The following is a 26,860-nucleotide window of genomic DNA, read 5'->3' as shown; positions in this document are numbered from 1 at the left end:
AAATAAAATAAATAATATATCGAATAAGTCCCATAACTAATTTTGGATTATACTCTTGACTGGATTGTAATTTTGAACCAATTTAAAGACAGAAAGGACCAATTAACCACAGTATGAAAGCAACAAGATTGATTCAATCTTACTCTCGCTGTTTTACATATTATATTCCATTAATATGAATATTTAAATAATATATTAACATTAACATTAATTCTAATAATGTTAATAATAATTAATAATACAATTAAATAATAATAATATAGATTTTAATAGTTATTAATAATATTGTTCTTAGTGATAAATATTAATACTAACTAAAATAGAATTAATAATACTAATATTGAAATAATACTTAATGTTAATATTTAGTAATAATAATAATAACACTAATTATAATAGTACTAATATTTTTATTAACGACAATAATACTACTAATAATAATACTTTATCAATTTATATATATTAATTTATTCATACTAATAACTAACATCAAAATCTTACTATTAATTATATTAATAAGGTTATTAATAACAAAAACATTTGTAATAAAAATGCTATAACAAATTAAATGTATCAACTTTCATATCTATGTATATATATATATATATATATATATATATATATATATATATATATATATATATATATATATATATATATACATATTTATTAGCAACAATTGTTCGTGAATCCTCGGGCAAGGTCAAAGGGTCAATATATGAGCACAGTTCCAAAGTTTTCGAGACTCAACATTACAGACTTTGCTTATCGTGTCGAAATCAATTAAAGATCAAGTTTAAATTCGGTCGGAAATTTCCGGGTCGTCACAGTACCTACCCGTTAGAGAAATTTCGTCCAGAAATTTGAGTGGGATGGTCATGGTTAACAATAGAAATGTTTTCATGACAAATATAAGTTGATAAATAGAGTTTTATCATCATTGAGTAATATGGAATAAGCAATTCGTTTAACTGAAGAGTATGAGTGAAGCTATCACAAAAGAGTGAAATGAGTAATTGCATATTTGACTTAACCGATGACGTGGTCACGGTGGATTTTCAAAAATCAAGGAATTTAGAGAAATCTTTGAAATCTGAGTGAGATCTGATTCTTCGGTGAATAAGGAGATTAAGATCTCTATAATTAAATACGGTGATCTGCCTCGATTACTCTGTCTGGTATGTCCATTATAAATTAAACTCTTCTGTTCCATTATTCTCACCATTCTTATACTTTCTTTCTTAGTTCATACATCCCAAAAGATTATGAAAATGTTTAATCCAGTTCTAATCCTTGACATCTTCCCAATTATCATTTCTGTCGTCCTTCTTTTCATTCTTCCACCAGAAAAATCTGTTTACTTCTACTATCGCCTTGGGGTGATGCTATTTTTTTTATACCGTGTCATTATATTGTTATTCGTATTAATATTCACGGTTTGTAACCTCCGTGTTGTTATTGGACTTTATATTTTCTCTTATATCTTGGAGCTCTTTGACTTTTTATTCTTCTCTCGACCTCTAGCTAAGCTAGTAATGGTCCATAATTCGTAAATATAGAGTTTCGAATGATTATAATGTTCTAAGCAGGAATGAACTTGATAGCACGATTTGATTGGTTAAATTACCAGAATTACAGAATATAGAACTATCAAGAACATATTTTTCTTGATATGTTCGGAGGTTAAGTAGAATGAAAGAGTTATGTAACATGACACATGATGACGTTATGATCTGTGAATCATCATGTTCCAATAGAACTTCCAGCATGACTTACTGTAATATAATCACGTTGGCCAAGCGTCATTATATTATACTAACCCATGCTTCAATTCCCAATACTTCTCCACAATTCATTCATAATTTATACTTAGATTTTACAGAAGTTTCCAATATAATGGAATACAGAAACACACGAAGAGGTAGATAATTTCGGACAAGAATATTTATGAAAATATCCTCAAAAATATCGAAGATATTTATGATGATATTTTGGAATTTCTATGTTCGAAGGTTGATGAAGAAAAATTTTTCCGCAAGATTTTAACATGACTTTGGAGTAAGATATTCTCTAAAGATTTCATCGGATTCAGAACTACCTGAATTCTTTGAATATAGAGTTTGGTCCTTGTATCTGTCCTTGGTCTCCTTCATGGTTAGCTCAATCCATTTTTCAGTACCAAATTTTCTATCGAGCGTTCCCAACACTCCATTCTTTAACATCAACCTTTGGCCGTTAAGACCATTTACTACATGCTGCTTCATCAGCATTTTCAATTTTAACGGATCTGGATTATTGGTTATCAAATTGAGGGGTTTCAAGAGAATTGTGTTTTTAGATGATTAAACGCTGATTTTTGGTAATTGGTATGGCAATTCTCGTTACAAGGTGCGGATGAGTTCATGATAAGACTTCAGTAGATAAATATAGTGATTTGTCGGAGAGAGTTAAGCCAAGGAGCAACGAAGTTGCTGGTACATCTGCTGGTGATGTGGTAAAATATAAAAGGTTCTCTGATAACAATAAAAGAGTACGCATATAAATCAAAGTTATAATAAGGTTATTTCGAGCGAAAAGTCGAAGTTGACTTGTTGGAGCTGTGACAAAATTGGCTAATTTGGAGAGGGATTGCAAAGTTATTTTTGGTAATAACAACTCCCAAAGAGTTAGCACAGATACGTTTTAAACATTTACTCAGGTTTTGAGTGTTTTCAGGTGTATATCTATATGCATCAATCTTTTCTTCCGTAGATGGAGTGCGGTTGGTTCATCCTCTCGATTGAGATGTTTTCAAGAATCATGAAAGGTTTGAACTCAGATTGTAATCGTTAAGATACAAATGAAGTTTAAGATGAAATCAAGTGACAACTTGAAGAGTTTTTTAGTTTCATATGTTATAATCAATATTTAATTCATTTTAATTGTCCAATGTTGATAGTCTACAGTTAGCAGTTCACAGTTACTAATTTAATAATTCATATATAGTTTATAATGTTCAAATTAATTAATACGTGTCTCGATATTTAAAGTGCGTAAAATAAATAATAGAAATTTAAATGACGATAATAAAATTGCGATAATATAAATTGCGATAATTAAATTGCGATAAATAAAATGTAACTAGTTAGCTAGGAACAATTAGCTAGGAACAGTTAGCGTGGATTCTTAACAAGATTTTTCACAATTAGTTTGTTTGTTTCTAATAATTTTTATTTTGTCAAATGTTTCTTCATTATGCCACTTGTTGGATTCTGAGAAGTCAAAATTCAAATATGAAATTGAATGAAAATGGTTATTCTGTGGTGAACAGATTCGTATATCGGTGAATGTAAGTAAGATAGTAAATGATTGTTGAATCAGATTCGAAGAATGTATAGTGTAACTTATTAATGTGAAATCTAAATATTCTTCGGGTATTACCTACCCGTTAAAATATTTTCACCATTAACATTTTGTACAAAAGAACTTTTAATTACAATCTTTATGAAAACATATATACATATATATTTTCTTCAGATGTAATCATAGGTTTAATGAGTTAATATGATATTAAACTCATATGATTTTCGTTTGGGCTAGAATAAGTAATCTTTAAAACTTTTAGGAACCACATATTCTTCGCAGAATATCAATGAAGTTATGGATCAATACTTCACCGGTTATTGTTGTTCGTACTCCTTGGTATCTATGGTGAGTATGATGTTGATGTTCATGGAGCAGATTGTGAAGTTGAGGCTTGAGATGCGAATATGGTTGGTGGTGGTACGGTTGGTATTGTTAATGTTGCTGAAGCTGGTACATTTTGCACCATGTTTTCCGAATTGATTACTCGAACTCGAAGTTCGTTAACTTATTCTATTATTTCGGGATGATTGTTGGTTCGGACAAGCGGATAAATAAGGTTTTGAACTTTAGATAGTATATAATCGTGGCGAGATATTCGGGAAATGAGAGAGAAAATGGTGTCTCGAACAGATTCGCCGGTAAGTGTTTCAGATTCATCGTCAAGAGGTGAATTCAGTTGGTGGAAAGGATCGTCTTCTTCGCGTCTAAATTGATTAAGTAGACTACGAACCCATCAGATGAATTGAGGATGGCTGATTGATTGATTCATCCTGGTGACACCACTTTCGGAGCTTAGGTGAATATCCATGTCGGAATAGCTGTCGGAATAACTACCAGAATAGCTTATCGAAATCTGAGGGACTCGAACTGGTTGAGGAATTCATCTTGTATGATCAGATGAAGAATTTTCGATAAGAAATAGATTATAGGATGTAGATTAGTACCCTACAATACATAATTTACATATGCATATATAATACTAAAATCCCATAAGTTACGGAGAAATCTACGGAAGCTGTCAGGCAAAGGTAACAATAACAGATACGCTAAGATATAAATTTATCTATACACAGTCTATGCAATAGAGGCAGTAAGACGTGTCTAGACTTTAAGGATGATAAGCAAATAATTTTTGACACTAAATGATAAGCAAAACTTTTGACATGCAGACACGGTCGAAGTCCAGACTCACTAATGCATCTAAACAACTATCAGTTAGACACACTAATGCAAGACCTGGTTCGCTAAGACCACCACTCTGATACCACCTGTAGTGACCCGTCCTAATCCATCTGGACGAAATCTTCAACAGTTGGTCCCATTGCGAGGTTCTGACCTCTATATGCCATGAACGACTCCATGTAATATGAGCAAATGCACAGCGGAAGATTTCTTTCATACCTGAGAATAAACATGCTTTAAAGTGTCAACCAAAAGGTTGGTGAGTTCATAAGTTTATCATAAAACAATAAAATTCATCATTTTGATAGACCACAAAATTTAAATGATGCATGGTACAAATGGGCCCGAATCCTATACCCACCTGTAATGTACATGCTATATCTTTTAAATACAGTACACCTTTCTCGTGTACGAAACTATTTTCATAAATCATAGTAACCGTACACATATCTTGTGCATAAAAAAATAACATACACATAACCTGTGTATAAAATCATTCTCTCGATATATAACATTCACATCAACTGGTGGCAATTATCATGTCCACATAATTCAATGGTGGCAATTATCATGTCCACATAATTCAATAATAATTCGCAGAACTTCTGTCTGCATAATAATTCATTCGAGGAATGTTTTGCTTGTGTCTATCTCGTCAAACATTTATAAAAGCATTTCATGTATTCGAAGTTCAAAATATATTTCAAAAGCATTTAATAAAGCAGTTGTAAAAAAAACAGCGCATGTATTCTCAGTCCCAAAATGTAAAGAGTAAAAGGGAATCAAATGAACTCACCATACTGTATTTTGTAGTAAAAATACATATGACGATATTGAACAATGCAAGGTTGGCCTTGGATTCACGAACCTATATCATTTATATATATATTAACACATTTGGTTGTAATCGAACGAATATATATTATTAGTGATATACTTGTTATTTTAATAATTTATATGTTATATGTTTTAATTTTAGTGTTATGTACTTGTTGTTAATTGGTAAAATAATACTAATACTTAGTAATTAAAAAGTTGTAATCTCTTTATAATGTTAATAATAACGATATTAATATTGTCAATTCAAAATAATAATAATTAATAATGTTATGTTTAATAAAAATATAGTTTTAGTAAAAACGATAATTTTAATAAAAATGGTAATTTTTTTGAATTGTCGTAATAATGATACTTTAAATAAATATGATAGTAAAAATAATATTACTAATAGTATTAATAATAATAATAATAATAATAATAATGATAATAATAATACTAGAAATGATAATTTTATATAAAATGCTAGTTTTAATAAAAGATCTAATTCTTAAAATAATGATACTAATAATATTACTAATATCAATAATCTTAGTCATAATACTGATAATACCTATTCCAATACTAATTATATCATTAATAATACTTAGGATGATGATAATAATAATAATAATAATAATAATAATAATAATAATAATAATAATAATAATAATAATAATAATAATAATAATAATAATAATAATAATAATAATAATATTAATAATAATAATAACAACAATAATAATAATGATAAATAAGTAAACTACCTCAAAGGAGTAGCCCTTAAAAAATGCCCAAGTCCGGGTTTGAACCCGCAACGTTCCGCTAACCCGGTAGCACACCTTAACCAACTGCTCTGCTCGATCCTTCTTGTTATTATTTGTAACTTAAATATACTTAAACCGTAATTAACCATCTTCTTCTTCATAAATTCGATTTACCAGACCAAACACCTTTTTAATCACCTCATTTATCATTATCGTTCATGTATCATAATCTTTCACATCATTAGCACATCATTATCTTAACAAAATCTAACCTTAAACATTATCACCATCATAACCTAATTATCAAACTATCAACATAAAGAATATGATATCGACCTATAAGCATAATCTTGAGCCCAAAAATAGAAACTGAAACTTAGTAATCCAATGTAAGTTCTCGGCTCAAAAAGTGAAGGAAAGACTCACGGTCCAAAACAGCTTCCTATGCCCGACTAAAAAAAATTGATTGCGGCCCAATTAGAGAAAACGAAAAGGTAGCTAAGGAGTGGGGTTCGGTTTGCAAGAGATAGAACAGGAGGTATCCTGGAAAGAATAAAAAAATGAAATGCCATCCCAAATTGTCGACCACCTTTATGCCAACTAATCTCACTTGTATCTTTTCAATGGTGACAATTATCATGTCCACATAATTCAATGGTGGCAATTATCATGTCCACATAATTCAATAATAATCCGCAGAACTTCTGTCTGCATAATAATTCATTCGAGGAATGTTTTACTTGTGTCTATCTCGTCAAACATTTATAAAAGCATTTCATGTATTCGCAGTTCAAAATATATTTCAAAAGCATTTAATAAAGCAGTTGTAAAAAAAACAGCGCATGTATTCTCAGTCCCAAAATGTAAAGAGTAAAAGGGAATCAAATGAACTCACCATACTGTATTTTGTAGTAAAAATACATATGACGATATTGAACAATGCAAGGTTGGCCTTGGATTCACGAACCTATATCATTTATATATATATTAACACATTTGGTTGTAATCGAACGAATATATATTATTAGTGATATACTTGTTATTTTAATAATTTATATGTTATATGTTTTAATTTTAGTGTTATGTACTTGTTGTTAATTGGTAAAATAATACTAATACTTAGTAATTAAAAAGTTGTAATCTCTTTATAATGTTAATAATAACGATATTAATATTGTCAATTCAAAATAATAATAATTAATAATGTTATGTTTAATAAAAATATAGTTTTAGTAAAAACGATAATTTTAATAAAAATGGTAATTTTTTTGAATTGTCGTAATAATGATACTTTAAATAAATATGATAGTAAAAATAATATTACTAATAGTATTAATAATAATAATAATAATAATGATAATAATAATACTAGAAATGATAATTTTATATAAAATGCTAGTTTTAATAAAAGATCTAATTCTTAAAATAATGATACTAATAATATTACTAATATCAATAATCTTAGTCATAATACTGATAATACCTATTCCAATACTAATTATATCATTAATAATACTTAGGATGATGATAATAATAATAATAATAATAATAATAATAATAATAATAATAATAATAATAATAATAATAATAATAATAATAATAATAATAATAATAATAATAATAATAATAATATTAATAATAATAATAACAACAATAATAATAATGATAAATAAGTAAACTACCTCAAAGGAGTAGCCCTTAAAAAATGCCCAAGTCCGGGTTTGAACCCGCAACGTTCCGCTAACCCGGTAGCACACCTTAACCAACTGCTCTGCTCGATCCTTCTTGTTATTATTTGTAACTTAAATATACTTAAACCGTAATTAACCATCTTCTTCTTCATAAATTCGATTTACCAGACCAAACACCTTTTTAATCACCTCATTTATCATTATCGTTCATGTATCATAATCTTTCACATCATTAGCACATCATTAGCACATCATTATCTTAACAAAATCTAACCTTAAACATTATCACCATCATAACCTAATTATCAAACTATCAACATAAAGAATATGATATCGACCTATAAGCATAATCTTGAGCCCAAAAATAGAAACTGAAACTTAGTAATCCAATGTAAGTTCTCGGCTCAAAAAGTGAAGGAAAGACTCACGGTCCAAAACAGCTTCCTATGCCCGACTAAAAAAAATTGATTGCGGCCCAATTAGAGAAAACGAAAAAGTAGCTAAGGAGTGGGGTTCGGTTTGCAAGAGATAGAACAGGAGGTATCCTGGAAAGAATAAAAAAATGAAATGCCATCCCAAATTGTCGACCACCTTTATGCCAACTAATCTCACTTGTATCTTTTCAATTACGGAGTATGTTTTAATCCACATAGTCAGGTTCTTGACAATTATTTTACTACAACATGGTCCCTCACTATATTATGCTTCAAATAAAAAAATATCAAATAGTGATGTGGGGTTATTGGCTTTATGTTAGTCGACCCAATCTAGATTCTGAGGCAGGAAAATGAAATCAAATAAAACGTGGTGGCCAGCATCATCGATCCACTAATTGCTTTCTATTCCCACATGCACCATCTAATCGATTTAAATGATTCTTTCTTAATTACTTTTGCAAGTCCACTAATATACCAACTCTTAAAGACTAACAAACAAATTCACCTATTATATGTCCCTACAATCAACTTTAGTTGTTACAAGTCCATTACACAATATTTGTTTACTTTGTGATTTTCGGTCAATGGATCAAGAAAAGGAAAGGATGTCATCTCCCACTCAACTTTAACTTCATATAATACCCTTATTAAATCAAAATGGAAATATTTGGGTTAGTGATTGTCGACAAAGAACTAAGAGTCTTTATCACCTTTCTCGTTTTTATAATCAATATCAACTACTCCCTCATGTAAAACATAAAATAATATGTATACCTTCAATGATGTCGGCCATACATAAAACCGCAAGTGTTATTCAATGATTCCACCATGTGTTTGCCAAAAAATGGGTGGAATGCCTGACCCAATTATTCAATTAAAATTTTCGTGGTTCCTTTAATTATTAAGTGGGGTGTTTGATTGATGATGGTGTTTGGTTTTAAGTTTACATCTGAATCAGAAATAGCATAGCTTAGCAGCAGTTTTTGATCTCAGACAACGATGGTTTAGTAGCGTAGCAACAAGTCGTAGATGATGGAAGTTGTTGTTGGTTTGATATAAGTAAAACAGAAGATAATTATTTGGAACGCGCAGGTAGTGGTTTATGATCATGGTGCGAGTGTGATGGATGTTGTGGATTGCCGAGTCAAGAAAGGAAGGAGAAAGATAGAAATGTGTTGGTTATTGGTGATGAACAAGAAGAACAACAATTGGTTTTAGGGTTGTGATGGTGTAAATATGTTGAAGGTGATGGGTTTTGTAGAATGAAGTTCATAATGGCAGTTTTTGTTACCGAAACAAAACAGGAAAATAACTCGAGTAAGTGATTGAGGTGTTTGGGGTTCGACGTGGTTAAGCTGTGGAGTATATGATCGTATGTATGTATAAAAATATAGAACAAAATAGGTGATGGTTGTAGATGGGTTTACAGGATGTGAGAGATTCTTACAGTAGAAGGAGGAAGAAGTTTTGATCTTTAATCCATTATTAGAATCCAATGAGTTTATAACCAATTTTAGTCGACTAAATTTATTAATCAGAGAAATAAAATAAATAATATATCGAATAAGACCCATAACTAATTTTGGATTATACTCTTGACTGGATTGTAATTTTGAACCAATTTAAAGACAGAAAGGACCAATTAACCACAGTATGAAAGCAACAAGATTGATTCAATCTTACTCTCGCTGTTTTACATATTATATTCCATTAATATGAATATTTAAATAATATATTAACATTAACATTAATTCTAATAATGTTAATAATAATTAATAATACAATTAAATAATAATAATATAGATTTTAATAGTTATTAATAATATTGTTCTTAGTGATAAGTATTAATACTAACTAAAATAGAATTAATAATACTAATATTGAAATAATACTTAATGTTAATATTTAGTAATAATAATAATAACACTAATTATAATAGTACTAATATTTTTATTAACGACAATAATACTACTAATAATAATACTTTATCAATTTATATATACTAATTTATTCATACTAATAACTAACATCAAAATCTTACTATTAATTATATTAATAAGGTTATTAATAACAAAAACATTTGTAATAAAAATGCTATAACAAATTAAATGTATCAACTTTCATATCTATGTATACATACATATATATATATATATATATATATATATATATATATATATATATATATACATACATATTTATTAGCAACAATTGTTCGTGAATCCTCGGGCAAGGTCAAAGGGTCAATATATGGGCACAGTTCCAAAGTTTTCGAGACTCAACATTACAGACTTTGCTTATCGTGTCGAAATCAATTAAAGATCAAGTTTAAATTCGGTCGGAAATTTCCGGGTCGTCACAATACCTACCCGTTAGAGAAATTTCGTCCCGAAATTTGAGTGGGATAGTCATGGTTAACAATAGAAATGTTTTCATGACAAATATAAGTTGATAAATAGAGTTTTATCATCATTGAGTAATATAGAATAAGCAATTCGTTTAACTGAAGAGTATGAGTGAAGCTATCACAAAAGAGTGAAATGAGTAATTGCATATTTGACTTAACCGATGACGTGGTCACGGTGGATTTTCAAAAATCAAGAAATTTAAAGAAATCTTTGAAATCTGAGTGAGATCTGATTCTTCGGTGAATAAGGAGATTAAGATCTCTATAATTAAATACGGTGATCTGCCTCGATTACTCTGTCTGGTATGTCCATTATAAATTAAACTCTTCTATTCCATTATTCTCACCATTCTTATACTTTCTTTCTTAGTTCATACATCCCAAAAGATTATGAAAATGTTTAATCCAGTTCTAATCCTTGACATCTTCCTAATTATCATTTCTGTCGTCCTTCTTTTCATTCTTCCACCAGAAAAATCTGTTTACTTCTACTATCGCCTTGGGGTGATGCTATTTTTTTTATACCGTGTCATTATATTGTTATTCGTATTAATATTCACGGTTTGTAACCTCCGTGTTGTTATTGGACTTTATATTTTCTCTTATATCTTGGAGCTCTTTGACTTTTTATTCTTCTCTCGACCTCTAGCTAAGCTAGTAATGGTCCATAATTCGTAAATATAGAGTTTCGAATGATTATAATGTTCTAAGCAGGAATGAACTTGATAGCACGATTTGATTGGTTAAATTACCAGAATTACAGAATATAGAACTATCAAGAACATATTTTTCTTGATATGTTCGGAGGTTAAGTAGAATGAAAGAGTTATGTAACATGACACATGATGACGTTATGATCTGTGAATCATCATGTTCCAATAGAACTTCCAGCATGACTTACTGTAATATAATCACGTTGGCCAAGCGTCATTATATTATACTAACCCATGCTTCAATTCCCAATACTTCTCCACAATTCATTCATAATTTATACTTAGATTTTACAGAAGTTTCCAATATAATGGAATACAGAAAAACACGAAGAGGTAGATAATTTCGGACAAGAATATTTATGAAAATATCCTCAGAAATATCGAAGATATTTATGATGATATTTTGGAATTTCTATGTTCGAAGGTTGATGAAGAAAAATTTTTCCGCAAGATTTTAACATGACTTTGGAGTAAGATATTCTCTAAAGATTTCATCGGATTCAGAACTACCTGAATTCTTTGAATATAGGGTTTGGTCCTTGTATCTGTCCTTGGTCTCCTTCATGGTTAGCTCAATCCGTTTTTCAGTACCAAATTTTCTATCGAGCGTTCCCAACACTCCATTCTTTAACATCAACCTTTGGCCGTTAAGACCATTTACTACATGCTGCTTCATCAGCATTTTCAATTTTAACGGATCTGGATTATTGGTTATCAAACTGAGGGGTTTTAAGAGAATTGTGTTTTTAGATGATTAAACGCTGATTTCTGGTAATTGGTATGGCAATTCTCGTTACAAGGTGCGGATGAGTTCATGATAAGACTTCAGTAGATAAATATAGTGATTTGTCAGAGAGAGTTAAGCCAAGGAGCAACGAAGTTGCTGGTACGTCTGCTGGTGATGTGGTGAAATATAAAAGGTTCTCTGATAACAATAAAAGAGTACGCATATAAATCAAAGTTATAATAAGGTTATTTCGAGCGAAAAGTCGAAGTTGACTTGTTGGAGCTGTGACAAAATTGGCTAATTTGGAGAGGGATTGCAAAGTTATTTTTGGTAATAACAACTCCCAAAGAGTTAGTACAGATACATTTTAAACATTTACTCAGGTTCTGAGTGTTTTCAGGTGTATATCTATATGCATCAATCTTTTCTTCCGTAGATGGAGTGCGATTGGTTCATCCTCTCGATTGAGATGTTTTCAAGAATCATGAAAGGTTTGAATGCAGATTGTAATCGTTAAGATACAAATGAAGTTTAAGATGAAATCAAGTGACAACTTGAAGAGTTGTTTAGTTTCATATGTTATAATCAATATTTAATTCATTTTAATTGTCCAATGTTGATAGTCTACAGTTAGCAGTTCACAGTTACTAATTTAATAATTCATATATAGTTTATAATGTTCAAATTAATTAATACGTGTCTCGATATTTAAAGTGCGTAAAATAAATAACAGAAATTTAAATGACGATAATAAAATTGCGATAATATAAATTGCGATAATTAAATTGCGATAAATAAAATGTAACTAGTTAGCTAGGAACAATTAGCTAGGAACAGTTAGCGTGGATTCTTAACAAGATTTTTCACAATTAGTTTGTTTGTTTCTAATAATTTTTATTTTGTCAAATGTTTCTTCATTATGCCACTTGTTGGATTCTGAGAAGTCAAAATTCAAATATGAAATTGAATGAAAATGGTTATTCTGTGGTGAACAGATTCGTATATCGGTGAATGTAAGTAAGATAGTAAATGATTGTTGAATCAGATTCGAAGAATGTATAGTGTAACTTATTAATGTGAAATCTAAATATTCTTCGGGTATTACCTACCCGTTAAAATATTTTCACCATTAACATTTTGTACAAAAGAACTTTTAATTACAATCTTTATGAAAACATATATACATATATATTTTCTTCAGATGTAATCATAGGTTTAATGAGTTAATATGATATTAAACTCATATGATTTTCGTTTGGGCTAGAATAAGTAATCTTTAAAACTTTTAGGAACCACATATTCTTCGCAGAATATCAATGAAGTTATGGATCAATACTTCACCGGTTATTGTTGTTCGTACTCCTTGGTATCTATGGTGAGTATGATGTTGATGTTCATGGAGCAGATTGTGAAGTTGAGGCTTGAGATGTGAATATGGTTGTTGGTGGTACGGTTGGTATTGTTAATGTTGCTGAAGCTGGTACATTTTGCACCATGTTTTCCGAATTGATTACTCGAACTCGAAGTTCGTTAACTTCTTCTATTATTTCGGGATGATTGTTGGTTCGAACAAGCGGATAAATAAGGTTTTGAACTTTAGATAGTATATAATCGTGGCAAGATATTGGGGAAATGAGAGAGAAAATGGTGTCTCGAACAGATTCGCCGGTAAGTGTTTCAGATTCATCGTCAAGAGGTGAATTCAGTTGGTAGAAAGGATCGTCTTCTTCGCGTCTAAATTGATTAAGTCGACTACGAACCCATCAGATGAATTGAGGATGGCTGATTGATTGATTCATCCTGGTGACACCACTTTCGGAGCTTAGGTGAATATCCATGTCGGAATAGCTGTCGGAATAGCTGTCGGAATAGCTTATCGAAATCTGAGGGACTCGAACTGGTTGAAGAATTCATCTTGTATGATTAGATGAAGGATTTTCGATAAGAAATAGATTATAGGATGTAGATTAGTACCCTACAATACATAATTTACATATGCATATATAATACTAAAATCCCATAAGTTACGGAGAAATCTACGGAAGCTGTCAGGCAAAGGTAACAATAACAGATACGCTAAGATATGAATTTATCTATACACAGTCTATGCAATAGAGGCAGTAAGACGTGTCTAGACTTTAAGGATGATAAGCAAATAATTTTTGACACTAAATGATAAGCAAAACTTTTGACATGCAGACACGGTCGAAGTCCAGACTCACTAATGCATCTAAACAACTATCAGTTAGACACACTAATGCAAGACCTGATTCGCTAAGACCACCGCTCTGATACCACCTGTAGTAACCCGTCCTAATCCATCTGGACGAAATCTTCAACAGTTGGTCCCATTGCGAGGTTCTGACCTCTATATGCCATGAACGACTCCATGTAATATGAGCAAATGCACAGCGGAAGATTTCTTTCATACCTGAGAATAAACATGCTTTAACGTGTCAACCAAAAGGTTGGTGAGTTCATAAGTTTATCATAAAACAATAAAATTCATCATTTTGATAGACCACAAAATTTAAATGATGCATGGTACAAATGGGCCCGAATCCTATACCCACCTGTAATGTACATGCTATATCTTTTAAATACAGTACACCTTTCTTGTGTACGAAACCATTTTCATAAATCATAGTAACCGTACACATATCTTGTGCATAAAAAAATAACATACACATAACCTATGTATAAAATCATTCTCTTGATATATAACATTCACATCAACTGGTGGCAATTATCATGTCCACATAATTCAATGGTGACAATTATCATGTCCACATAATTCAATGGTGGCAATTATCATGTCCACATAATTCAATAATAATCCGCAGAACTTCTGTCTGCATAATAATTCATTCGAGGAATGTTTTACTTGTGTCTATCTAGTCAAACATTTATAAAAGCATTTCATGTATTCGCAGTTCAAAATATATTTCAAAAGCATTTAATAAAGCAGTTGTAAAAAAAAAAAACAGCGCATGTATTCTCAGTCCCAAAATGTAAAGAGTAAAAGGGAATCAAATGAACTCACCATACAGTATTTTGTAGTAAAAATACATATGACGATATTGAACAATGCAAGGTTGGCCTTGGATTCACGAACCTATATCATTTATATATATATTAACACATTTGGTTGTAATCGAACGAATATATATTATTAGTGATATACTTGTTATTTTAATAATTTATATGTTATATGTTTTAATTTTAGTGTTATGTACTTGTTGTTAATTGGTAAAATAATACTAATACTTAGTAATTAAAAAGTTGTAATCTCTTTATAATGTTAATAATAACGATATTAATATTGTCAATTCAAAATAATAATAATTAATAATGTTATGTTTAATAAAAATATAGTTTTAGTAAAAACGATAATTTTAATAAAAATGGTAATTTTTTTGAATTGTCGTAATAATGATACTTTAAATAAATATGATAGTAAAAATAATATTACTAATAGTTTTAATAATAATAATAATAATAATGATAATAATAATACTAGAAATGATAATTTTATATAAAATGCTAGTTTTAATAAAAGATCTAATTCTTAAAATAATGATACTAATAATATTACTAATATCAATAATCTTAGTCATAATACTGATAATACCTATTCCAATACTAATTATATCATTAATAATACTTAGGATGATGATAATAATAATAATAATAATAATAATAATAATAATAATAATAATAATAATAATAATAATAATAATAATAATAATAATAATATTATTAATAATAATAACAACAATAATAATAATGATAAATAAGTAAACTACCTCAAAGGAGTAGCCCTTAAAAAATGCCCAAGTCCGGGTTTGAACCCGCAACGTTTCGCTAACCCGGTAGCACACCTTAACCAACTGCTCTGCTCGATCCTTCTTGTTATTATTTGTAACTTAAATATACTTAAACCGTAATTAACCATCTTCTTCTTCATAAATTCGATTTACCAGACCAAACACCTTTTTAATCACCTCATTTATCATTATCGTTCATGTATCATAATCTTTCACATCATTAGCACATCATTAGCACATCATTATCTTAACAAAATCTAACCTTAAACATTATCACCATCATAACCTAATTATCAAACTATCAACATAAAGAATATGATATCGACCTATAAGCATAATCTTGAGCCCAAAAATAGAAACTGAAACTTAGTAATCCAATGTAAGTTCTCGGCTCAAAAAGTGAAGGAAAGACTCACGGTCCAAAATAGCTTCCTATGCCCGACTAAAAAAAATTGATTGCGGCCCAATTAGAGAAAACGAAAAGGTAGCTAAGGAGTGGGGTTCGGTTTGCAAGAGATAGAACAGGAGGTATCCTGGAAAGAATAAAAAAATGAAATGCCATCCCAAATTGTCGACCACCTTTATGCCAACTAATCTCACTTGTATCTTTTCAATTACGGAGTATGTTTTAATCCACATAGTCAGGTTCTTGACAATTATTTTACTACAACATGGTCCCTCACTATATTATGCTTCAAATAAAAAAATATCAAATAGTGATGTGGGGTTATTGGCTTTATGTTAGTCGACCCAATCTAGATTCTGAGGCAGGAAAATGAAATCAAATAAAACGTGGTGGCCAGCATCATCGATCCACTAATTGCTTTCTATTCCCACATGCACCATCTAATCGATTTAAATGATTCTTTCTTAATTACTTTTGCAAGTCCACTAATATACCAACTCTTAAAGACTAACAAACAAATTCACCTATTATATGTCCCTACAATCAACTTTAGTTGTTACAAGTCCATTACATAATATTTGTTTACTTTGTGATTTTCGGTCGATGGATCAAGAAAAGGAAAGGATGTCATCTCCCACTCAACTTTAACTTCATATAATACCCTTATTAAATCAAAATGGAAATATTTGGGTTAGTGATTGTCGACAAAGAACTAAGAGTCTTTATCACCTTTCTCGTTTTTATAATCAATATCAACTACTTCCTCATGTAAAACATAAAATAATATGTATACCTTCAATGATATCGGCCATACATAAAACCGCAAGTGTTATTCAATGATTCCACCATGTGTTTGCCAAAAAATGGGTGGAATGCCTGGCCCAATTATTCAATTAAAATTTTCGTGGTTCCTTTAATTATTAAGTGGGGTGTTTGATCGATGATGGTGTTTGGTTTTAAGTTTACATCTGAATCAGAAATAGCATAGCTTAGCAGCAGTTTTTGATCTCAGACAACGATGGTTTAGTAGCGTAGCAACAAGCCGTAGATGATGGAAGTTGTTGTTGGTTTGATATAAGTAAAACAGAAGATAATTATTTGGAACGCGAAGGTAGTGGTTTATGATCATGGTGCGAGTGTGATGGATGTTGTGGATTGCCGAGTCAAGAAAGGAAGGAGAAAGATAGAAATGGGTTGGTTATTGGTGATGAACAAGAAGAACAACAATTGGTTTTAGGGTTGTGATGGTGTAAATATGTTGAAGGTGATGGGTTTTGTAGAATGAAGTTCATAATGGCAGTTTTTGTTACCGAAACAAAACAGGAAAATAACTCGAGTAAGTGATTGAGGTGTTTGGGGTTCGACGTGATTAAGCTGTGGAGTATATGATCGTATGTATGTATAAAAATATAGAACAAAATAGGTGATGGTTGTAGATGGGTTTACAGGATGTGAGAGATTCTCACAGTAGAAGGAGGAAGAAGTTTTGATCTTTAATCCATTATTAGAATCCAATGAGTTTATAACCAATTTTAGTCGACTAAATTTATTAATCAGAGAAATAAAATAAATAATATATCGAATAAGACCCATAACTAATTTTGGATTATACTCTTGACTGGATTGTAATTTTGAACCAATTTAAAGACAGAAAGGACCAATTAACCACAGTATGAAAGCAACAAGATTGATTCAATCTTACTCTCGCTGTTTTACATATTATATTCCATTAATATGAATATTTAAATAATATATTAACATTAACATTAATTCTAATAATGTTAATAATAATTAATAATACAATTAAATAATAATAATATAGATTTTAATAGTTATTAATAATATTGTTCTTAGTGATAAATATTAATACTAACTAAAATAGAATTAATAATACTAATATTGAAATAATACTTAATGTTAATATTTAGTAATAATAATAATAAAACTAATTATAATAGTACTAATATTTTTATTAACGACAATAATACTACTAATAATAATACTTTATCAATTTATATATATTAATTTATTCATACTAATAACTAACATCAAAATCTTACTATTAATTATATTAATAAGGTTATTAATAACAAAAACATTTGTAATAAAAATGGTATAACAAATTAAATGTATCAACTTTCATATCTATGTATATATGTATATATATATATATATATATATATATATATATATATATATATATATATATATATATATATATATATATATATATATATATACATATTTATTAGCAACAATTGTTCGTGAATCCTCGGGCAAGGTCAAAGGGTCAATATATGAGCACAGTTCCAAAGTTTTCGAGACTCAACATTACAGACTTTGCTTATCGTGTTGAAATCAATTAAAGATCAAGTTTAAATTCGTTCGGAAATTTTCGGGTCATCACAGTACCTACCCGTTAGAGAAATTTCGTCCCGAATTTGAGTGGGATGGTCATGGTTAACAATAGAAATGTTTTCATGACAAATATAAGTTGATAAATAGAGTTTTATCATCATTTAGTAATATGGAATAAGCAATTCGTTTAACTGAAGAGTATGAGTGAAGCTATCACAAAAAGTGTGAAATGAGTACTTGCATATTTGACTTAACCGATGACGTGGTCACGGTGGATTTTCGAAAATCAAGGAATTTAAAGAAATCTTTGAAATCTGAGTGAGATCTGATTCTTCGGTGAATAAGGAGATTAAGATCTCTATAATTAAATACGGTGATCTGCCTCCAGTGTAGTGTTTATGTATAAATCACCAAATGCGGTCGAAACTTTGTTAGAAGACATCTCGGTTAATACATATGAATGGGCACCTTCACCGCGAGATTTGACAAGGAAAAGTGTAGCACAAGTAGAGAGCGAAAATGAGCAAGTCACGCTTGCAAGTTTGGACAATCAATTTCAAATGTATGGGAAATAGTTGAAAAAGATTCAACAAATGATAGTCGCAATGCAAGTGGGTTGTTAACAATGCTGAAATGTCCCGTTCTTATTGATTAAAAACGTTCCATATTAATTGATTTCGTTGCGAGGTTTTGACCTCTATATGAGACGTTTTTCAAAGACTGCATTCATTTTAAAACAAACCATAACCTTTATTTCATCAATAAAGGTTTAAAAAGCTTTACGTAGATTATCAAATAATGATAATCTAAAATATCCTGTTTACACACGACCATTACATAATGGTTTACAATACAAATATGTTACAACAAAATAAGTTTCTTGAATGCAGTTTTTACACAATATCATACAAGCATGGACTCCAAATCTCGTCCTTATTTAAGTATGCGACAGCGGAAGCTCTTAATAATCACCTGAGAATAAACATGCTTAAAACGTCAACAAAAATGTTGGTGAGTTATAGGTTTAACCTATATATATCAAATCATAATAATAGACCACAAGATTTCATATTTCAATACACATCCCATACATAGAGATAAAAATCATTCATATGGTGAACACCTGGTAACCGACATTAACAAGATGCATATATAAGAATATCCCCATCATTCCGGGACACCCTTCGGATATGATATAAATTTCGAAGTACTAAAGCATCCGGTACTTTGGATGGGGTTTGTTAGGCCCAATAGATCTATCTTTAGGATTCGCGTCAATTAGGGTGTCTGTTCCCTAATTCTTAGATTACCAGACTTAATAAAAAGGGGCATATTCGATTTCGATAATTCAACCATAGAATGTAGTTTCACGTACTTGTGTCTATTTTGTAAATCATTTATAAAACCTGCATGTATTCTCATCCCAAAAATATTAGATTTTAAAAGTGGGACTATAACTCACTTTCACAGATTTTTACTTCGTCGGGAAGTAAGACTTGGCCACTGGTTGATTCACGAACCTATAACAATATATACATATATATCAAAGTATGTTCAAAATATATTTACAACACTTTTAATATATTTTGATGTTTTAAGTTTATTAAGTCAGTTGTCCTCGTTAGTAACCTACAACTAGTTGTCCACAGTTAGATGTACAGAAATAAATCGATAAATATTATCTTGAATCAATCCACGACCCAGTGTATACGTATCTCAGTATTGATCACAACTCAAACTATATATATTTTGGAATCAACCTCAACCCTGTATAGCTAACTCCAACATTCACATATAGAGTGTCTATGGTTGTTCCGAAATGTATATAGATGTGTCGACATGATAGGTCGAAACATTGTATACGTGTCTATGGTATCTCAAGATTACATAATATACAATACAAGTTGATTAAGTTATGGTTGGAATAGATTTGTTACCAATTTTCACGTAGCTAAAATGAGAAAAATTATCCAATCTTGTTTTACCCATAACTTCTTCATTTTAAATCCGTTTTGAGTGAATCAAATTGCTATGGTTTCATATTGAACTCTATTTTATGAATCTAAACAGAAAAAGTATAGGTTTATAGTCGGAAAAATAAGTTACAAGTCGTTTTTGTAAAGGTAGTCATTTCAGTCGAAAGAACGACGTCTAGATGACCATTTTAGAAAACATACTTCCACTTTGAGTTTAACCATAATTTTTGGATATAGTTTCATGTTCATAATAAAAATCATTTTCTCAGAATAACAACTTTTAAATCAAAGTTTATCATAGTTTTTAATTAACTAACCCAAAACAGCCCGCGGTGTTACTACGACGGCGTAAATCCGGTTTTACAGTATTTTTCGTGTTTCCAGGTTTTAAATCATTAAGTTAGCATATAATATAGATATAGAAGATGTGTTTAGTTTATTTTAAAAGTCAAGTTAGAAGGATTAACTTTTGTTTGCGAACAAGTTTAGAATTAACTAAACTATGTTCTAGTGATTACAAGTTTAAACCTTCGAATAAGATAGCTTTATATGTATGAATCGAATGATGTTATGAACATCATTACTACCTTAAGTTCCTTGGATAAACCTACTGGAAAAGAGAAAAATGGATCTAGCTTCAACGGATCCTTGGATGGCTCGAAGTTCTTGAAGCAGAATCATGACACGAAAACAAGTTCAAGTAAGATCATCACTTGAAATAAGATTGTTATAGTTATAGAAATTGAACCAAAGTTTGAATATGATTATTACCTTGTATTAGAATGATAACCTACTGTAAGAAACAAAGATTTCTTGAGGTTGGATGATCACCTTACAAGATTGGAAGTGAGCTAGCAAACTTGAAAGTATTCTTGATTTTATGTAACTAGAACTTGTAGAATATATGACGAACACTTAGAATTTGAAGATAGAACTTGAGAGAGATCAATTAGATGAAGAAAATTGAAGAATGAAAGTGTTTTTAGGTGTTTTTGGTCGTTGGTGTATGGATTAGATATAAAGGATATGTAATTTTGTTTTCATGTAAATAAGTCATGAATGATTACTCATATTTTTGTAATTTTATGAGATATTTCATGCTAGTTGCCAAATGATGGCTCCCACATGTTTTAGGTGACTCACATGGGCTGCTAAGAGCTGATCATTGGAGTGTATATACCAATAGTACATACATCTAAAAGCTGTGTATTGTACGAGTACGAATACGGGTGCATACGAGTAGAATTGTTGATGAAACTGAACGAGGATGTAATTGTAAGCATTTTTATTAAGTAGAAGTATTTTGATAAGTGTCTTGAAGTCTTTCAAAAGTGTATAAATACATATTAAAACACTACATGTATATACATTTTAACTGAGTCATTAAGTCATCGTTAGTCGTTACATGTAAGTGTTGTTTTGAAACCTTTAGGTTAACGATCTTGTTAAATGTTGTTAACCCAATGTTTATAATATCAAATGAGATTTTAAATTATTATATTATCATGATATTATCATGTATGAATATCTCTTAATATGATATATATACATTAAATGTCTTTACAACGATAATCGTTACATATATGTCTCGTTTAAAAATCATTAAGTTAGTAGTCTTGTTTTTACATATGTAGTTCATTGTTAATATACTTAATGATATGTTTACTTATCATAGTATCATGTTAACTATATATATATCCATATATATGTCATCATATAGTTTTTACAAGTTTTAACGTTCGTGAATCACCGGTCAACTTGGGTGGTCAATTGTCTATATGAAACATATTTCAATTAATCAAGTCTTAACAAGTTTGATTGCTTAACATGTTGGAAACATTTAATCATGTAAATATCAATCTCAATTAATATATATAAACATGGAAAAGTTCGGGTCACTACAAATGCGACGGGCCACATCTCATGAAGAATTGCCCCCAAATTAATCAATGCAACCATGTTGATCTAGATGACATTCCCATGAATTCGGATGCTCATGTAAACTATGTGAGCAATCAAAACTATCAACGAGGTGGAACATCGAACCAAGGATACTATAATCCCAATCAAAAGCAAGTCTCATTCAACAATCAAACCAATGCACCGCCCGGATTTACAAATCAAAACCAAAATCGAAACCAAAGTTACAACAACAATTATAACCAAAACCGAAACAACTTCCAATACCAAAACAACAACATTACAACAATCAACCTTTTAACAACCAATCCAATTCGAATTATCAAAACAATCAAGGTTATAGTCAACCGCAAAATAACCAAGGTTACAATCAACAACCTACACAAAACACTCAACAATCCCAACCTTCAAAAAGTTTAGAGGAATTGATGCAAAGTTATATGGAGAAGGTAGAATCAACCGAAGCATTTTTAACAAAAGAGAATGAGTTCTTGAAGCAACAAATACGAAACCAACAAGCCTCATTTCAAAACCTTGAAAGCACCGTTGGAAGACTTTCAACCCAAGTTGCCGAAAGACCACAAGGAACTTTACCTTCGAACACCCAATTTAACCCAAACAATAACTACAACAATAACCGACACAACCAACAACCTCAACAACACCAACAAAACCAAAACCATAATAACAAGAGTCATTCCTATCGAGAGCAACACTAACAATCCAAACAATAACCAAGCGAGTTCATCAAATCCCAATAGTACTTATGCTCAAGTGAACTCGATTGATTCAACTAAAGAGGATCAAACCGAATATCCTCATGTTTTCACATTCAACGTTGAAGAAGACGAGTTTGGTTTGGATAAAGCGTTGGAAAGCGATACAATGGATCTAAGGGTATTCAAATTTTTAGATGATTCGGAAGATGCAAAGTTCATTCCTTATCAAGTTAAAAGTGTAATGTCCATGGAGGCTACCGAGTCGACATGCAAGGAATTAAAGGGTGGTTTTGAGAGAATCAAATTGGGAAAGGTTGAGAAGGAGCAAAAAGTCAAAAATGTATTGAATCAAAGGAGCAAAAGAACGAGGTCGAGGTACTTACTACATCAACTAAAGAGAAAAATGAGACACCGGTCTCACATCCTCAACCATTACCTCCTACACATCCAAAGGATGTGGATTGTAAGTTAACATTAATCGATAACGAAAACATTTATGTTAAACATCCCTTGGCGGAGGTGCTTGAAAATATGCCCAATTATGGGAAATTTTTGATGACACTCATGGCCAAAAAGGGAGATGTTGAGCAAGCATCCACCGCCTTCTTGAAAAAGGAGTGTGATGGGATTTTAAAGAAATGTAACCTACCACTAAAAATGGGAGATCCCGGACCTTTCCTTATCCCTTGCAATGTGAACGGGTTGGAGATGTTTACATCCTTAGCCGACTCAGGGGCAAGTATTAATTTCATGCCCTACTCCGTTTATAAAAGGTTAGGCTTAGGTGACCTTTCACCCACTACGATGTGCGTTAAGTTAATTGATCAATCTATTAGCTCTAGTGTGGGGATTGCCGAGGACCTAATAGTGAAGGTAGGGGACATGGAATTTCCAATTGATTTTGTCATTATTGATATAAAGGAAGACCCGGTTGTACCTCTTGTATTGGGAAGACCATTTTTGGCAACCGCGGGCTCTTTCTTTGACTTTGGAACCGAGAAATTGAAGCTTAGAGATAAGGGTAAATGCATGAGCATATGAACCAAGTGTGTTAAATCGTCATCCACACCCTTGACTACACCACAAATTATTGCTAGTATGAAATGCATCACAAGCACAAAACAAGTTGGCTCACCAACTGTCACACCCCCAAAATTAGACCAGGGGTAACTGTGACTCATCATATCATAACACAGTTATAATAACGAGAACGACTCAATATGAGACATTTTAATAAAACATTAATTGTATTGCAGTGGAAGTTAAGTATGTTTACAAAATGAAATGTAGATAAAATATAAAAATGCGATGTAGACTTCATGCAAGCATCAATCAATCATCACATAAGTTGCAATCAGCTTAGTCATCATTTGAGACAAAACATGCTTAAAAGTGTCAACCAAAAGGTTGAGTGAAATTCATAGGTTTATCAACAATAACCAAAGTTTTAGACCACAAGATTTAGTTATAAAGTTTGATGTAGCAACATCGTTCCAAAGCAAGTGTTGAAGTTATGATATCGAGACTAAACATAAGTTACCCTAAACACTTCACGTTCGTGTCGTTGAATCATTAATATGTATCCATTGACCAACGGTCAACTAGATAGAGATGCCGCTCTCAATAGGCCTACTCACATTAACTAAGCTTGTGTTACACTAAGCAATTAACAATATCATGGTAGGGATTTAGCATGAGACATAGCATAGTAGCACAGTTAAATAGTTTTGAGTACTTGTGTCTAAGCGTAAAACAATTTTAAAAGCAAGCATGTGTCTCACCCCAAAGTTTGTAAACAATTAAGAAATAAAAAGCGGGGCTATGAAGTTCACCTTAGTAGCAAGTAAGTTATTCCACACAGAGAAGAATGAACAGAGTAAGTGACCGGAGATCTCAACCTAGAGATATAACGTTTGGTTAGTTATTTGTCTAACATACAAAAAGTATGTTTAATAATATAGCAACTATATTAACAATGACGGTTCACGAGAAAAGTTCCTATTTCTCGAAAGTTTCTATTTTCGAAAAGTTACTATTTATGGAAAGCTTCCACTTATAGTAAGTTTCTAGTTTTAGAAAGTTCAGGTTATAATCCTTCACAAAGACGTTGTACAACTTTTCTCAAACTTCGTTGCTATCAAGTAAGTCAGGAATGACCAGATGTAACCGAGGGCTCAGGACTCTTGACCAGAATCTAAGTCATGGCATTCGAGATCCACAAGCTTGTCCCATAATGGCAACCTAGACATCATCCTCTTACAACCGTAAGTAGCGCTGAAGTTCGTACATGTCGCACGCATTGGCGGATTTAGAGTGTAAGAGGGGGGGGGGGCCGCCTGCCCCCGGTGGATTTCGAAATTTTAGTGTAAAAATTTTGGATTTTTTGACTTTGCCCCCGGTGGTTTTTTTTTTTACCCCAAAACCTTCAAATTTTACCCAAAAATCTTATATTTTTTGTCCCAAAACCTCCATATTTTACTTAAAAAATTGCTACGGTTTTGAAAAAAATTTCGCCTCCGGTGGAAAAAAATCCTGGATCCGCCACTGGTCGTACGTTATCTTATTGATTATAACCTTTGCTTGCTTTGTGCGTATATGAGTACGACACGTTTATAAGTTATTTATGTATAATATAAGTTCTTATATTTATAAGTTTTATTATAAATAGTAATTATTGTTTTAAAAATGTACATAAGTATTCAATTATTATTTATTATCTAAATAGGTTAACATGTTAATAAGTTTATTATATGTTTAAAGTATCATAATATTTATTATTTTAATAAATGTATTCACATTTATTTAATAAATCCAATATATATCGTAACATACATATTTTCAAAATATAGAAGATATACAAAATCTTTATTTTTATCTTGTAAAACAAGATAATTATAATATATAAATTAAATATATTTTACTTACCTTATAAAGCTATTAAAATATAATTTTAATGAAAATTTATACAAAATCCCGTATGTGTCTAATAATGGATTTCAAAATCTTGTTTTAATCATAACTAATTCGTTTTAAATCGAAAAAACATGTTCCATATATGCGTTTTTGATGCTTTCGAATTAAGAATCCAAATATGAACTAAAAATAAGAAAATAAGACTTTTTAAGTTTATGAAAAATTAAGGTTTTAATAAATACGAATTTAACCACCCTTAAAACAAAATTAGCAAGTTTAATAATTAAAGATACTTGATATATTCATATCTATATGTTATGTTTTAGTAAAATAAGTTGAAAAAAATAGATCTACCTCAAAAGAAGATGAACGGGATGAAAAACGGTAAAACCCAGCGGCAGTGGCGGTGGCCGGAGCTACGGTGGCTCAAGGCGGCGTGTGGTGGTGGTCGACCAAAAATAGCCGATGGTGGTGGTGATGACTTCGGTCGGCCGAAATCAAGGAGAGGGGAGAGAGAGAATTTTTTTTGTAGGTGATTTTGATTTTGGAATGAATGAAAAACTAAGGAGCTAGGGGGTCTATTTATAGGGTAAAGATTAGGGTTAGGCAACTTTTTCTTCAAGAACAAGTTAAGGTTTAATTAGAAAGTTTCTTAG

The 26,860-nt window shown here is 30.7% G+C and overlaps 1 protein-coding gene across 1 annotated transcript; it reads left to right on the top strand.

The window, feature by feature from the left end:
* The first annotated feature begins 23,855 nt into the window (after positions 1–23,855).
* LOC139863677 (uncharacterized) lies at positions 23,856–24,332 on the top strand. Its single transcript, XM_071852285.1, has one exon. The coding sequence runs from the start codon at positions 23,856–23,858 to the stop codon at positions 24,330–24,332; it is 477 nt and encodes a 158-aa protein (XP_071708386.1).
* Positions 24,333–26,860: the final 2,528 nt, after the last annotated feature.

The sequence above is a fragment of the Rutidosis leptorrhynchoides genome, chromosome 8 (assembly GCF_046630445.1).
Source record: "Rutidosis leptorrhynchoides isolate AG116_Rl617_1_P2 chromosome 8, CSIRO_AGI_Rlap_v1, whole genome shotgun sequence".
Taxonomy (NCBI): domain Eukaryota; kingdom Viridiplantae; phylum Streptophyta; class Magnoliopsida; order Asterales; family Asteraceae; genus Rutidosis; species Rutidosis leptorrhynchoides.
This window is presented reverse-complemented; position numbering and strand designations above follow the sequence as displayed.